Source organism: Acipenser ruthenus, chromosome 11 (genome assembly GCF_902713425.1).
Source record: "Acipenser ruthenus chromosome 11, fAciRut3.2 maternal haplotype, whole genome shotgun sequence".
NCBI classification, from domain to species: Eukaryota; Metazoa; Chordata; class Actinopteri; order Acipenseriformes; family Acipenseridae; genus Acipenser; species Acipenser ruthenus.
The window spans coordinates 3,035,086-3,049,792 of NC_081199.1; the positions used below are offsets into that span (position 1 = coordinate 3,035,086).

The 14,707-nt window shown below is 41.7% G+C and overlaps 2 protein-coding genes across 2 annotated transcripts; both read right to left on the reverse strand.

Moving 5' to 3' along the window:
- Positions 1–121: 121 nt before the first annotated feature.
- Positions 122–2,315, reverse strand: LOC131739363 (dynein light chain 1, cytoplasmic). Its single transcript, XM_059032890.1, has 3 exons — positions 2,166–2,315; positions 1,063–1,199; positions 122–525 (listed from the first exon to the last, which is right to left on the reverse strand). Exons 2-3 carry the CDS (start codon positions 1,192–1,194, stop codon positions 388–390), a joined length of 270 nt encoding a protein of 89 aa, XP_058888873.1. The 5' UTR covers positions 1,195–1,199; positions 2,166–2,315; the 3' UTR covers positions 122–387.
- Positions 2,316–4,869: 2,554 nt separating this feature from the next.
- LOC117427745 (sin3 histone deacetylase corepressor complex component SDS3) lies at positions 4,870–14,117 on the reverse strand. The gene is made up of 12 exons (XM_034901459.2): positions 13,594–14,117; positions 11,056–11,125; positions 10,462–10,517; positions 9,477–9,548; positions 9,282–9,301; positions 8,762–8,918; positions 8,142–8,237; positions 7,928–7,989; positions 7,550–7,571; positions 7,200–7,305; positions 6,654–6,738; positions 4,870–5,712 (listed from the first exon to the last, which is right to left on the reverse strand). Exons 1-12 carry the CDS (start codon positions 13,703–13,705, stop codon positions 5,614–5,616), a joined length of 957 nt encoding a protein of 318 aa, XP_034757350.2. The 5' UTR covers positions 13,706–14,117; the 3' UTR covers positions 4,870–5,613.
- Positions 14,118–14,707: the final 590 nt, after the last annotated feature.

Below are 14,707 nucleotides of genomic sequence, written 5' to 3' on the forward strand. Positions count from 1 at the left end.
CCTGAAAACGTAGATACTCTTAAAGTAACACTGCTTCATAATAAATGTGCAGTTTATTTAATACAACAATTGTAAGAAAGGCTTGATCTGCTGACAAAGTGCAAAAGATCAAAAAGACAAATTCATATTAAAATTGTTTATTTGAATGGTTTTTTTTTTGTTTAATTTTGGAAACTGGATGAAAATAAATATAGGCATGTGATAAATGAACATATAAAGCAGTAACAAACAAAGAATGTGGAAGCAGCACAGAAGTGTGGGTCCCTGGACCTTTAATAAAACAATGAATTCCTGCGAGGTCGACGGGCAGCCCCTCTAGGAGGGGTCACTGGAGTTCTGTTTCTTATCCTGTTAAAGTGTGTCTCGTTTCACTGGAAGATTGTCTCTTTATCCGGATTTGAAAAGCAGGATGGCCACCTGCCCCAGGTAGAAGTAAATGAAATGCTTCGTCTCATGAGTCACGTAGCTGCCAAAATTCCTGCCCACAATGCAATGCCAAGTGGGGTTGTACTTTTTGTCAAACTCCTACAAGAAAGAAAAAGAAAAGAAATGACCAACCTGCAACAGCTTAACACTGAAACATGTTTCTCTAAAAAGTATTAGGAATATCAAAGTATTTTTATTCATGAAAATAGATTTTAAAAACACACACACTACAAACGTGTGCATTTGGGGAGTCTATGAATGTGCTGCATGCTCTGCATTACTGCCAGGACCCTACCCAAAGGCAACAGCACACCCACAGCACTGCCTATCTACTCAATCCTTCACAGCTGTTTACAGTCCTGGGCACTGTAGTTACAGTGTTAGCAGCTGCCATACTAGATTCCATGGCATACCATTCCAGTAATTAGTGTAAACTTCACACTACAGACACAAAGTAAAACTTGAAGACATGCCATGCACAATATGCATGTAGTTTCAAAACTTTAACTTTCAGAATGAGAGAACACAACTGAAATATAAGCTGTCTGAAACCCCCCTCCCGCCTGTGATAAACATGAACGATGAGCGGATTCCACACCGCCACATCACGATCATTGATATGTCCCCGTCGCTCACCTTCTTGATGTAGGCAGCGATGTCTTTCTCGATGTTGTATTTCTCCAGCGCCTGCGTGGCGCACTCCACCGCGTCCTGCTGCATCTCCTCCGACATATCGGCGTTTTTAATGACGGCTTTTCTGTCAGACATGGTCCCTGGTGGGCGACAGGGAGAGGCTGGGGGTTAAGAGACAGTCGAGGTACACCCACCCTGTGTATGCAGGAATACGCGCTCTGCCTACCCGCATGAGAAACTGAACCGCCATACCGCCACCCTCCAGAGCATCAGCAGCCATTCAATAAGAATACTCTCAACTGTTCGGTCATCTGCAGCGACGGACCTTGTCGCTATGGAAACCAGCGCAAGTCTGTTTGGAAACCTGTCGTCAAACTGCATGCCTGAAGGGGATTATACTAGTTACTATAAACACTCTCCGAAGCTAAATGTTTATACAAACTGCCACGGACGTTTGTGCCAGAAAATACACATTTAATTGACGCTGCTAACAGCTAACATGAATGCAATATTTCAATACTATACATGGTCTGTGATAACAGGAATGAGTCAATAGTGCAATACCGTGCATTACCGGTAATATGTAAATAATAGCTGTGCCCAGAGCAGCGTTATCTTTCCAGCTTTGATTGAAAGCACGTTGATTTGCCGGTTCTTTCTTTTGAATATTAACTATTTGATTGCCGCAGCTAGATTAGATGATCATGTTGTCTTAATTTATTCAATACTCGTGCTTCTTTTTAAAAAAAACATATATAATTTTTTTTTTTCTCAAAGCCGTTTCTGTGGTTCGAGTGTGTACCGATTCTAGAATAAAAACGCAAACTCAGGTACTGTGACCCGTCCCCTGAGACCTGACCACCGACCATTCCCTAAAACAGCACAGAGCAGGTCGGTTCAGCATCACACGCTGCGCTGCATACCGGACACTGGATTCATGACAGCGCGGTTCCGTGCGGCGCCGAGTCTGGACCGAATCCCACCAACGCCATCAACCTACACGGCGGTTTTCATTTAACACTATCTATAGAAGCGTCCGATACATCACTAATGTCACTCTGTTTAGGTTATCGATTAGCGAGATTCATTTAATGCCTTTTATTTACCTGTTATAGTTAGTAATAGTCCGCCGCTGTCTCTCCGCTCTTTCCGCTGTTTGCTCCTCTCGACTCACAACACGGGTCTTATAGTGCTTCAGAGTCTCGCGCTGCGCCTTCGTGTTGAGCACTCTCGCGCCGTCAGGTCCCGCCCCCCTGGCTCGCATAGGTCAGAGTAATTTGAAGTGTGTCTGTGATTTGATGTTCGCTTTGGGCTCCCTTGCATTTTACAGCTGCCTTTTATTTCAGACCATCAGCCTTTGCGGGCTGAACGCGGCGTCTTCACCATGGTGATAAGAGACCAAAAGATGTGTGTCTCCATAACAACGGGATGGTTTACAGCATCGACAGCCTAAACAGAAACGAACACGCCTGTTTGTTTAGCGTGAGTGCAGCTCTCACAACGAGACGTTAAAGAATTTAATGAGACACAGGACCTGATTAAGTAAACTTTTTGATACCGTGCAAAGTTTACACCACTTATCATCATTTATTTTTTTTATCAAAATAAATACATACATTACTAGGGTTGTGAAATAGTACTGTTACAAATTAATTCTGAACGTAACTAACTTTGATTTACCCCATATTTAATCGATATAAATAATGGTACACATATTTCAGATTTTTGACTGGGAAGTAACTCGTTACTTGAAATAAGATAAGATGTCCTAGCCGCATCCATAACTTCAAAAAATATAATGCTGGCGCCTTCATCAGTAGCCGTATCAGTCCAGAGATGATAGGCAAAGAGAAGGAGATGTGATCCCTTTTATTGGACTAACCTAACAATAATTAATCACAAGCTTTCAAGACCTCAAAGGTCTCTTCTTCAGGTGAAAGCAGGAAAGAAAGATGAATGTTTTAGAACAGTGTATTGAGCTTGTGATTCATTTTGGTTTAGTCCAATAAAAGGGATCACATCTCCTTCTCTTTGTCTGCGGTACATTGTGAAAGCCTCTAAACACAGTAATCCAGAGGTCTATCCAAGGAGTATGGAACGTGTGGGGCTGTCCAACCTTTACCTACCTTTTACACACAGGTGGTGCAGCACGAGTACTGGACTCATCACTACGCAGTGATTACTGGCAAACGTGCAGGCATGTGAGCAGAATAAAGCACAGGAGCTCGAGTTTACACGGCTGCGTTTTCCATTACCTTTCAGTGCATTTCTAAAACACCACCCCACAGACCAATGATCATTAGGATCCTGTTATCAGCAGCGTGTGACAGGGTGTATACACGCCCCACACTAAAAGGCTTGGGAGGGACCTGCACTCGCTCTACTGCAGTGTAATTTCCAAGTGTTTCTGTTTGACTTTTTGCTACAGGTACATCCTACAGATGTCAGGACTGCCCAGTCCCTGACCACATTCCGGCGCCTCCTTAAGACTCACCTCTTCAAACAGCACCTGTAGAACTCCTCTGTTGTATCCTGGGACACTATCACCCTTCATTTAAATATGCTTTATTTTGCTCTTATCTGCCCCCTATTTTACTGCATTTAATCCTGTACCTCAGAATATTGTAATCTGCCAAGTGTTTAATCTGTAGTATTTTGTACTTAATCATATCCTGATGTAACTATCACTACTTAATCATATCCTGATGTAACTTTCACTATTATCTGCTGTATTATTGAATTGTGGTTTGTCACACTTGAGAATTATTGTATTTCTTGTTCTTATTGTATGACTTATATTGTAACACTTGAATGTATTTGTATTTGCTTGCGATTGTAAGTCGCCCTGGATAAGGGCGTCTGCTAAGAAATAAATAATAATAATAATAATACAGGTAGGCTTTGGAAACTAAAGCTTCTGAAAGTAAAACACAGCAGACAAATAAAATACAACAAACTTGTACTAGAACCCAGTGGAATTCCTGAAGCACCACGCTGGAGTTGAAGAGGTGGGTTTTCCTTGCTGTTCTATATTCATTGGTAGCATATAGATCTAATCATTTTACCTGGAAAACTCCCTCCCCCTCTAGCAATCAGTGTTTGATACTCCCTGGAAAATAGGGTGTAGGCCTGGACAGCAATTAAAACAAAACAATACTGAAGCAACTGGTACATTACAATGCAGCAATCTTCATGGAAATAGGTGTCTTGGTAATAGTGCAGTCATGCTTCAGTGATGTCATGTCATCGTGTCGGAAGATTCCATATGAGGTCACTGCATATAAATCAACAGCCTGAACCACGCCTCTTCAGAGTTAGATGAAAGTCAGCGTACTCTTCGCTGGTCTTCAGAAACGGTCTCATTCCATGATCATGATTTCTTGGGCATGTTTCTGAGTTCCTGAGATCAAATCGCGTTTTGCCAAAAATGTAACCTAGAACAATTGTTTTAAAATACTCCTTACTAATAACTTGTGTTCTAACTGAGCTACAGAGTTCATTCTGTTTGAGAGGTATTCATGCAATTTACCCCAGCAGTATCAAAGGGTGTGGTATTAATAACTTCCAAGTGCAATATAATGCTATACTTTGCTGTAGCTGAGTGCTGGCACATGGGTAATGCATGACACGTGGAGGTTGTAAAACAAAGCCATGCCACAGCGTCTCATATTCTTTAGGCACAGGCAACCTTTTGATTTCGTAACATCTTCTTGCCAACGATGCCACTGCGAAGCGGGGTGTATTTCAAACCTTATGAAATGCAGGCACTGGGCTGTGTTAAGAAGAAAAATCACAGCATCCCACTCGAACTGTAAAGTATGATGTTTTATAGTGATGGTAAACAGTATTAAATAGACAAAATTACAAATGGTAACAAATCTCCCACCCACGACGAAAGTATCGCTTATTTATCACTGGGGCATTTTTTCACAAAAGCTGCCTCAAAAAAGACAGAAGAGTTCAAGCTTTCAAGAAGCTTGGAACTGCTCTCAAGGCAAGCTCAGGAAATTACAACAGCAGTGAAAGAAAGGATGACGCTCTGCCAAGAAAAAATTAAAACACATCACATGGCTATTTCTGTCCAGACATGACCCTTTTTGGGACACTTGCAAGATGCCGCTTGTTAGAATGAACAGCTGTATCGAGGTGGATAAAAGCACACAGTTGTCAGAAAGCATCTCTACGGTTGATACGGTCGTAATGATCGCTTTATTTAAAAAAGTAGACTGAGAAGCATTATTCTGAATCGACAAAAAAAACAACACACACACACACAGCCAGCCAGTCTGCTCCTGACATCCACGATTACAGAAGCAAATCCACATTCTATTGATGTTGCCTGAACGGAGGACGAGGTCAGGGCACAATAACATTGGAGGGTATTTTATCTTCCAAAGCTTCCACTCCCCTTCTGCACAGGCTCGGATATCTGCCCGTCAGTCCCGGAAACGGCCAGCGAGAGGGAGCAACAGGCTCATGGTGGGACACACGTGTAGTCCTAGAAATAGTCCGAGAGTAAGAAAAGCCAAAAAGTAACAGACGGGTGAAAGGAATCTAAGCCGCAGATCTCCGGCGGATCACGTACACTCCTCTCTGTAGCTGCCCCAGATAAATCCGCATCTTAGTGCTGTCGCTCGTCTTTCTCACCCAAATCTGAAAGCAAACAAGGTTTTATAGGATAAGCACTTAATATTAGGTCTACATACACACACACACACACTGTGCATCAAAAGAAACGTATCACTTATATTTGAGCATCAGATGAAACTTATCACTTATTTGGATAAAATTCACTAGATGTGATCGAACAATGACAAACTCTGTTTTAGAGCAGGTGCCGTGACTTTTTATTGTGCTGATTAACAATTGACATCACGAAGATGCTGCAAAATGATCTGTCGATCTTGGGCAGGTGTTGTGACTCTTGGTCTCCCAGTTCATTGACCGAGTGTGTCTGGTTATACCGTCTCGCCAGGTTTGAAATCGCTGGTTGTGAGCACCCAAGACGGCGAGCCACAGAACGCTGCCCTAATCCAGCCTCCAACATGCCGATTGCACGAAGGCGCTGCTCTCTTGACAGACGTGGCATTTTTTTTTTTTTTCTGTGATTTTCTTTATTGCTGTTATTCAAGCTTGCAATTCAACAGCTGAAATCACTCCATATCCAGCGTCCAATCAACTGTCTCACTAATTAGGTGATTAAGTGCATGTGCTTCAGTCATAGTCACTCAAGCGTGTCATGGTCAAGGATGAATGATCGAGTGATTTAAAAGAAACCAAAAACATTTCGTCAATGTCCATCAATGTCCATCATTTATATACCTTATTTTTTCGAAAATAAATGTGTTAGAATAGTGATGTTTCTTTTGATGCTCAGTATATATATATATATATATATATATATATATATATATATATATATATATATATATATATATATATATATATATATATATCACACACACACACACATACATAATGTAATTTATAATTAATACAAAGACCTGCTCTTTAACAGCTGCTGTGTGAGAATGCTGTCATGCAGACTCTCTTCCTAATTCACTTCTAGCTGATGGTATAATGTGAAGTCTAACCTCATTTGTCCCCACTGAGCTGATCACACAGCTGATCTTTGTGTTCTCCTTGGACTCCAGATAGATGGCTTGGCTCTTGTGATACCTGTGTGATGAAACAAACCGCAGCTACTCATGGACAGGCAGACTTGCCTTTACAAATGAATGGCTTACAGAATCTACCGACAAGCACCTACAGCAAATTCAGAGATGCGCAGAGAATCATAGCGATAGCTGAGGTTTTTAGATGCGACTACCATGCTCACAGCTGTACTGTCCTGGCTTTATTAGCCCAGGAAGGCATCTAGCTGCAACGTGGCTGTGCTCGCGTGTCTGTGGTTTAAAAAAAAAAACACTATTTAAAATGAAGAAATAAATAGTCATCTTTATTTTAAAAGATGTGAAGCGAGTGCTGGTCTTGTTCTTGTAACTTTATGAACAGTGAAGCACAGCGATCCAGTTAAGAGATCCATGGATGGCATCATGAACGATTCGAACACAGGTCTTTATACAGTCACCTCGAGTCCGAGCACGAATAGCGCTGGAAGCTCAACGCACCAGACTTACCATCTTTTATCATAGTACAGCTTTCCTTCTTCGATCCGGGCTTCATAGCGCTGTGCCGGGGACTCTGTCGGAGTGGTGGGTAAATGCTCTGGCGAGGAGGGGGACGCTGACCAAGGAAAGGCAATGTCATTCATTCCAGTATGGGCTTTTTAAATATCATAACACACAATTCAGTAATTCACTGTGCCCAATACTTCATGTTTAGGCTGTAAGGTTTGTGATTTCTACACAAGGAGAATTAAATATTACAAAGTGACCTGCATGTCATGTACAGTACAGGTCATCATTACAAAACTACAAAAAAAAAAAAAAGATAGAACTAATAATATATTAGGCTAAAGCACACATACCTGGCCTTTTAGGTGACTTTAACTGTGAGAATGCAAAAAGAACACATGTTAATGGTTTTTATTACATGATAAACTCAGTTATTTACCGTTCCTTAATAAAATATAAAGAAATTACAAGGAAGACCAAATTATAGCAATTATAATAATAATAATAATAATAATAATAATAATAATAATAATACACAAGTGTTGAGATCTGAGGCTTTATGAAAAACAGTTCAAGTTTTGAAACAAGAACACTTCAAATGACTGTCAGCAAAGCCAATAAAACGTGTGCTCTTGGCACTGCAGAGATACTGCATGCCCGTGGGACCACTCTGCTGAAAATACTGTTTTGTGTTGAAAGTGACGCAGCATTTTAAGATCAAGCAGTCTTACTTTGTTCAGCGTCCGCAGGTCTTCCATGATCTGTTCATCTGTTAGCAAGTAGTTCAGCTGAGGTGTTCAGTGTTAAGGGAAAGTGTTGCTTCTACTGGAAGTAGGATCTACTGCCTGTTATTAGCACACACACACACATCTCATGGTAATGGAAATGAACAGGGATCACCGCAGTGAGATGAACATAGGGAATAAATATGCACAAGAAGGATATCGGGTGCAGGCTTCCGCCTTTTATCTGGAATGGGAACTGGATCATTTGGTCTCCTTCTCAGCTTCCGGGTCATAATTGGTTTTACCTCCATGGAATCTAGAAAAAGGAAAAAGTAAGCTACATAACGGACTCCCACTGCAGAGCTGAGTGATCCATTTCCAGCCTTTAGCATGAGCTTCATTAGACACACCACACGCACAGCTAACAGGAGAACCTGCAGTGGTTCGAATTGCTTTGCAGTTCTTGTGTTCAACAGATCAGCCGTCACCAAGACAAAGCTCACCAATCACAGCCATAGAGAGGTTGCATGGCCAGCATGCAAGGTTTCATCGAATCTGAAGACGGCTGGTTTCACAGACCCCGATTAGCTGTGATCTTGCTTACCTAAGGTAACATTAAGCTGGTCAAGACCAGTGCTAATCTGAGTCTGTGAAACCAGACGTTAGTTTCATTAGCTTGGTCTTGGTCCGACAGTTCACCAACATAAAAAGTACTTAAGAAAACGCTGGGTTATAATAGATTAGACTATCCACAGTAAAAAGAACATGCTGGCGTTGGCTGTGAAAATGCGATTGATGTTTTGCTAAACTGTTCTGTCCCCCCGATCTGCTTCTCCATACCTCCCGTCAGCTCCATCGTTAGCTTCTCATTCTCGATCATCTTCTTCTTCTCCTCCAGCTCTGCAATGAGGTTCTCCTTCAGTTCAATCTTCTTATCTTCAAACTCTTTCACCGCTGCTTTCTTTTCTTTGATGTAGTTCCTCTCTACCTGCTCCGTCTGCATCGAAGAGGGACACGTCAAACACAGAGCCGCACAAGTAAGCTAAGCCACAGCGCCCCCAACTGGAAAGCACAGAGATAAATTAGCAGAGCATTTCCTAAAGCTTACCAATGCTCATTCTGTTGCTGCTGGGTCTGTTTCTGTGCAAAACTTCCATTTCCAAAATGACTAGCGCTCGCATTATACTTTTAAAATGTATACTGCTAGCAGGAAGAACAGTATTTGAATGTATCTCTGCCAAATCAAACTGCGTTTGTAACTGAACTAAAAAGCCCCCTTGATTAAAGACGATACTGGAAATGCACATTTCCTAAATGCATGCCATTTCCGAATGAAAGAGTCTACTGAAATGAATCTTACCTCAAGTTGCAAGAAAAGATCTGAAAAGCAAATAAGAACAAATTACTTTCTTTTAAAAAACGCACAAAGCCTGGTTTACAGACATCATGTGCATATCCAAAAGCCTTGCTGTCAAAGTTAACTGGTTTCAAGGCTTCAGTGTTATATTGTGATGCAGCCTTGTGAGCAGCAGTCTTGTAAAATGAAAGGCAGTACCTGCATTCCTCAGCCTCTCCTTGTACTGCTGGTCCAGTTTCTTCATTCGCTTCTGATACTCCTGCAGTGTGCCTGGATAAACAGCCACAGGTGAGGAATTACAGGAGCACGAGAAAGACAACCGTGTGCTTACAGCTTACCATCTCAACAAAACAAAGCACTCAGCAGTGTGGCTTACAGCTTACCATCTCAACAAAACAAAGCACTCAGCAGTGTGGCTTACAGCTTACCATCTCAACAAAACAAAGCACTAACTATTTTAAACAGAAATGACAGAGATCAGTGGCAGGTAAAAGGATTTGAAAGCTGGATCAAAGTCATTTTTACAACATATAAAGTGTCCACTGATTTATCACACCAGGAGTATACCTCAAGGATGCTTTCCATCACACTGCTTCATATAACCCTCTCAAAGGATGCTTTCCATCACACTGCTTCATATAACCCTCTCAAAGGATGCTTTCCATCACACTGCTTCATATAACCCTCTCAAAGGATGCTTTCCATCACACTGCTTCATATAACCCTCTCAAAGGATGCTTTCCATCACACTGCTTCATATAACCCTCTCAAAGGATGCTTTCCATCACACTGCTTCATATAACCCTCTCAAAGGATGCTTTCCATCACACTGCTTCATATAACCCTCTCAAAGGATGCTTTCCATCACACTGCTTCATATAACCCTCTCAAAGGATGCTTTCCATCACACTGCTTCATATAACCCTCTCAAAGGATGCTTTCCATCACACTGCTTCATATAACCCTCTCAAAGGATGCTTTCCATCACACTGCTTCATATAACCCTCTCAAAGGATGCTTTCCATCACACTGCTTCATATAACCCTCTCAAAGGATGCTTTCCATCACACTGCTTCATATAACCCTCTCAAAGGATGCTTTCCATCACACTGCTTCATATAACCCTCTCAGTTGCCACATCACTGTCACTCCTGCCAGTACAGCCTTACAGTCCCATGCCTACCTTCTTGCAGTTGTGCCAGCTGCCTTTTCAGAGACGCCAGCTTGTCCTGGTACATCCTAAAGAAGAAAACAGAAACAGAAGCAATGGGCAGTGATCATAATACCATTCCCACCCCCGTATCGAACAAGGGGCATATCAGACTGTCACTGATAAATGAAGCAGGTTCAGACACAACCCTTATTACTGAAACATGTCAAAAACATGGGCACCGCCTGAACTGAAGGGATTCCTATGGAGTGTTTTTATAACCTTGATACACAAAAGGTCCTATTTAATGGCTCTTAAACGTTATTTAGATAGGAATTCTGACATGCAGAATCCTACATTTATAATGAATAGCATCTGGGAGTAGATTTTCCTGTAGCTGAAATCAGGCTGGATAAAGAATTAAAAATCTAGATCAGTCTACCTTACTACTGCTCAGTAGAGGGCAGCAACACACACAGACACAGTCTGGCCTACTTGCACAGTCAGTCTTGAAGCCTGCTCTGGCATTTAGAAGTGCTTGCCTAGGGAGCAACTAAAAATACACAGACGAGTCTGTTATCTGAACCGGAACACAAGACCTTGAAACTCAAGAGCCATCCCACTCACTGCTCTTTAATTTCAACATAATCATCTTCATCCTGCTTGGCCAGGTCGGTTTCACTGGCATCCTCCGTGTCTGGAGAAAAACAAGAAGAAAGGACCAGATGAAAAACAGAACCGCTTATTGAGTCAATTCAAAACACGTCCAATTCAAACGCTGTTCAAGCTTTTAATTATATCTCATTGTGTTTTTATAAAACATTTCAAAAGGAGAATAAAACTCCAAGAAAGAGAGAGAACCCCAAGCCATAACGTTCACTGGGAACGTTTTCAATAAGGTCAGGTCTACTTGAGATTGAGATTCTGAGGAGGAGATGCCAGTTTAAGGGGAGTAACAAACAGACACAAACTAATAGGATTTGTGTTCACAAAAGCAGCCCCATCTCAGTCTGTGCTTTCTGCATGTAAAATGCATTTGAATAACGGCATTCTCCGTTGGTACCTTGTGCCGCCTGCTTTTCAGAACAAATGATCATTTTCATTCTGATAATCGCTGTGCCCCCCTGCCACTGCATCTCTGAACACACTGGCTTGTACTATGAAAAGCACACCCGACGCACGCACATCAGAGCACAGACACTTTATTTAACCTCCAAGGCACTGCATGACTTTGTATTCTGCACTGCTTTATATGCCACAGCAGAAGCCTCCACTGCTGTTGCCTTGCTTGTCTCAATAAGATATTCAAACATCTATGATAATGCTTGATGTGCGCCCTTCAAATTAACATTGTCATAGAGGCATTACTGGAAGGTTTTATATGCAAATGTACAAAAATAATGCCAGATGTCTAATGTCTCCAGCGGAATATCAGTAAATATAAAATGATGCATGCTGTAGCCTGTCAATCACTTCAGAAGTACTCCCCTCCCCCACCCCCACACTTCATACATCATATTTAAATAACACACACACTTCATACATCACATTTAAATAAATCAATGTAACACTTAAAAACCACAAACACAAGAGATGGTACGAACACACAGCAAACATCCTGGCCCGCTTTACAGCACAAGCAGACCTCGTATGCAATTTACCTTCGTTGTTAATTAGCATGTGAGCGTCACCAGCCATGACGCTGTTCTCTTCCCTTACAGAACAGCGGGCATTCTACACGGCAGGTGACGTCACTTATGAGACTGCAGAAATATGGGTTGCTTTAGAATAGTTTTCTTGGACTTTTTGTCTTTAAATATACTGTATTAACTGTGTCAGGCTGCTGCATACAGCGCTAGCTTGATGACCATTTAAACACAGCGTTATTAACACATACACGGTACAGGATCCAATTTTAATGCAATAGTTGACCTCTGCTTCCCCTTTTCTTAGTCATTACTCTAATATGCAACATGCCACGTTTAAATAAACATATCAGAATATTACAGTGCTTTGACTGCCTGGGGTTACAGACGAAAACTGCCGTCAACAAGTATACAACGTATTCTGAAAAGCAACCGACTTTTTCAAGCCCAGCACATTTTACTGCAATACTGACAACAAAACACACGTTTAAAACCATGTATGTCCTTAATGACACACACACATGCTCGTTTTCGATTCGTTACAGGTTAGTACAAATGTAGAAACATAAAACAATGTATAATGATATATATATAGTACCTTTATTCATGCAACTCAGAGTCAAATCCAGACGTGGTGAACAAAATATACAGTTTTTATATTAAAAGGCAGCGAACAGAAAACTGATTCGGTTCGCTTTAGACGCATAGATACTGGACCTAAATTCAGGCCCACGCAAAAAAGAAAAAATGGTCGTCCAAAGCTCTGTCGTCCTTGCAGGTAAAATAAACAGGCCTCGATGTTTGTCACGATTTCTATGTTGCCATGGCTCCATTCAAAGGAGATGTATTTTAAAGGTCGTGAATGGAGTGCTAGTGCGGCTCTCTCGGGCTGCGTCCTACAGAACAGTGCGCACAGTATTTTAATTGACGCCAGCTCGGTCCAATAAGATAAAGGCTCCTGTTCTCGTAAACCAATTACACGCACGCTGTCGGCTTGCACGGTTGGCTGTTTCGAGTTGGGGCTGTCATCTGTCAATCCCCTCCGTCTCGGGGCTGAAATTTCCTTTGTGAGTTTCCTTTGCCAAACAAACAGACAACAAATGCAGCGGACTGTAAACTTAACGCTTCTTTTGAAGCGATATTTAAAGATGTGTAGCGCAAACTCAACCTTCTTAACGACTTTTCTACAGACAATACGCGGCAAATATTACATTCCGTTTATTTACTAGCGTTTCCTGCATGCTGTTTCTAACGACTGCATTTAGAAATGCTTCAGCTTTTTCTAGTAGTATTTATAGCGCACTGCAGTAGCTATCCGGTGCTGTTTATGTTTATAACGCTGCCTAGTTCCTAGAAAGACTACTATCTAATACATACGAGACTACATTTCATTTAAACTCCCCGTACTCACATCGGCCCCCAAAATAAAGGGAAATCTACCTTGAAAAGCCACCTGTAACCGATGTACAGAATACACAAAGCGCACGTTTCGTATTTGTGTCCGTGGTGTTGTGGTTACCTTCTTCGGAGTCTCTCCCTCTGTAACTCCGATCATCGTCTTCATCCACGCTGTCCAGCTCTTCCTCGTCGTTGTAATAATCCACCACCGGCGACAACAGGGTCGAGGTCATGTTTTATTGATATGTTTATTTATTTACAATAAAACCCCCAGGTGAAATGTAAACAATCCGTACCAGGTTTTGTAATTGGAACTCACATCACAGCCCCTCCACACAACACGAAGGACCCCCCGCTCACCACTGATGACACCAACTATCTGCCTGACTATAAACCAGACAGTCGTTCGAGTTGTTATATCGCACGCTGGGTACTTATCGGTTGTTTACGGCGGGAAAAAAAGTCAACAAATGTCTAATTTTGGTAGCACATTGCCGGCAATATCAAGTTTCAGTCGAAATTCACACAGGCGCTAGCAATGGCCCTTCCCCGATTGGAACTCGAGCTAAGATAAAGCTCACGTTTTTAATTATTCCGTGCTTTTCAGCAATGTCTTATTTATTTAAGAAGACTACGCAACACATGAATTCAAACGAGAAGGAGTTATATGTATTCTCTTGTCCTGTAAGTTTGCTGTAGGTTCGTTGCTTTCCCGGTTGCTAGGCGGCTAACAGGAATGATGACCTCTGGGAAATGTAGTTCTTGTGTTGGGCGGCACAAGGAAGAACTACAAAAGCATGTGCGCCAAGCGCACTTGGTAAACGTGTTTGGGCAACAGGCATGAAACTGTTCGAAGTGTGTTTCTTTCAGTGATGTTCTTGTGGTTAAACGCCTTGTTTCGAGACAGGTGCAGGTTGTTAGAATAATATACTCGAATGCATGATAACCTCATACGAGGATGCCATTTTTTACTCGAATAAAGCAATGAAAAAAAAGAAAAATATTTCAATGAAAAATACTTAAAATTATTATGTGTCCAAAACTTATTTATCCAGTTCTTTAAATCTATACATATATTCCACGCGTGAACGTGTTAATTCATCGCGCTGTCTGATCAGAAGAAGGTCCAGGGACTTGGTTTGAAACAGCCCTGTAATGTTCCCCCAGTCCCTTCCATTTAACAGCAGGTGGCGCTGCTGCACACGGTCTTCCTTTCGGAATACACTCTCTGGTTT

What these genes read in the sequence shown, in the direction of transcription:
- LOC131739363 (XM_059032890.1), bottom strand. Translation starts at nt 1,194, where the DNA reads ATGTCTGACAGAAAAGCCGTCATTAAAAACGCCGATATGTCGGAGGAG. An exon ending in TCGCTGCCTACATCAAGAAG is followed by an intron (nt 526 to 1,062) that starts GTGAGCGACGGG and finishes TCTTTCTTGTAG; the next exon opens with GAGTTTGACAAAAAGTACAA.
- LOC117427745 (XM_034901459.2), bottom strand. Translation starts at nt 13,705, where the DNA reads ATGACCTCGACCCTGTTGTCGCCGGTGGTGGATTATTACAACGACGAG. An exon ending in ATCTTTTCTTGCAACTTGAG is followed by an intron (nt 8,919 to 9,281) that starts GTAAGATTCATT and finishes TCTTCGATGCAG; the next exon opens with ACGGAGCAGGTAGAGAGGAA. An exon ending in AACGATGGAGCTGACGGGAG is followed by an intron (nt 8,238 to 8,761) that starts GTATGGAGAAGC and finishes TCCTTTTTCTAG; the next exon opens with ATTCCATGGAGGTAAAACCA.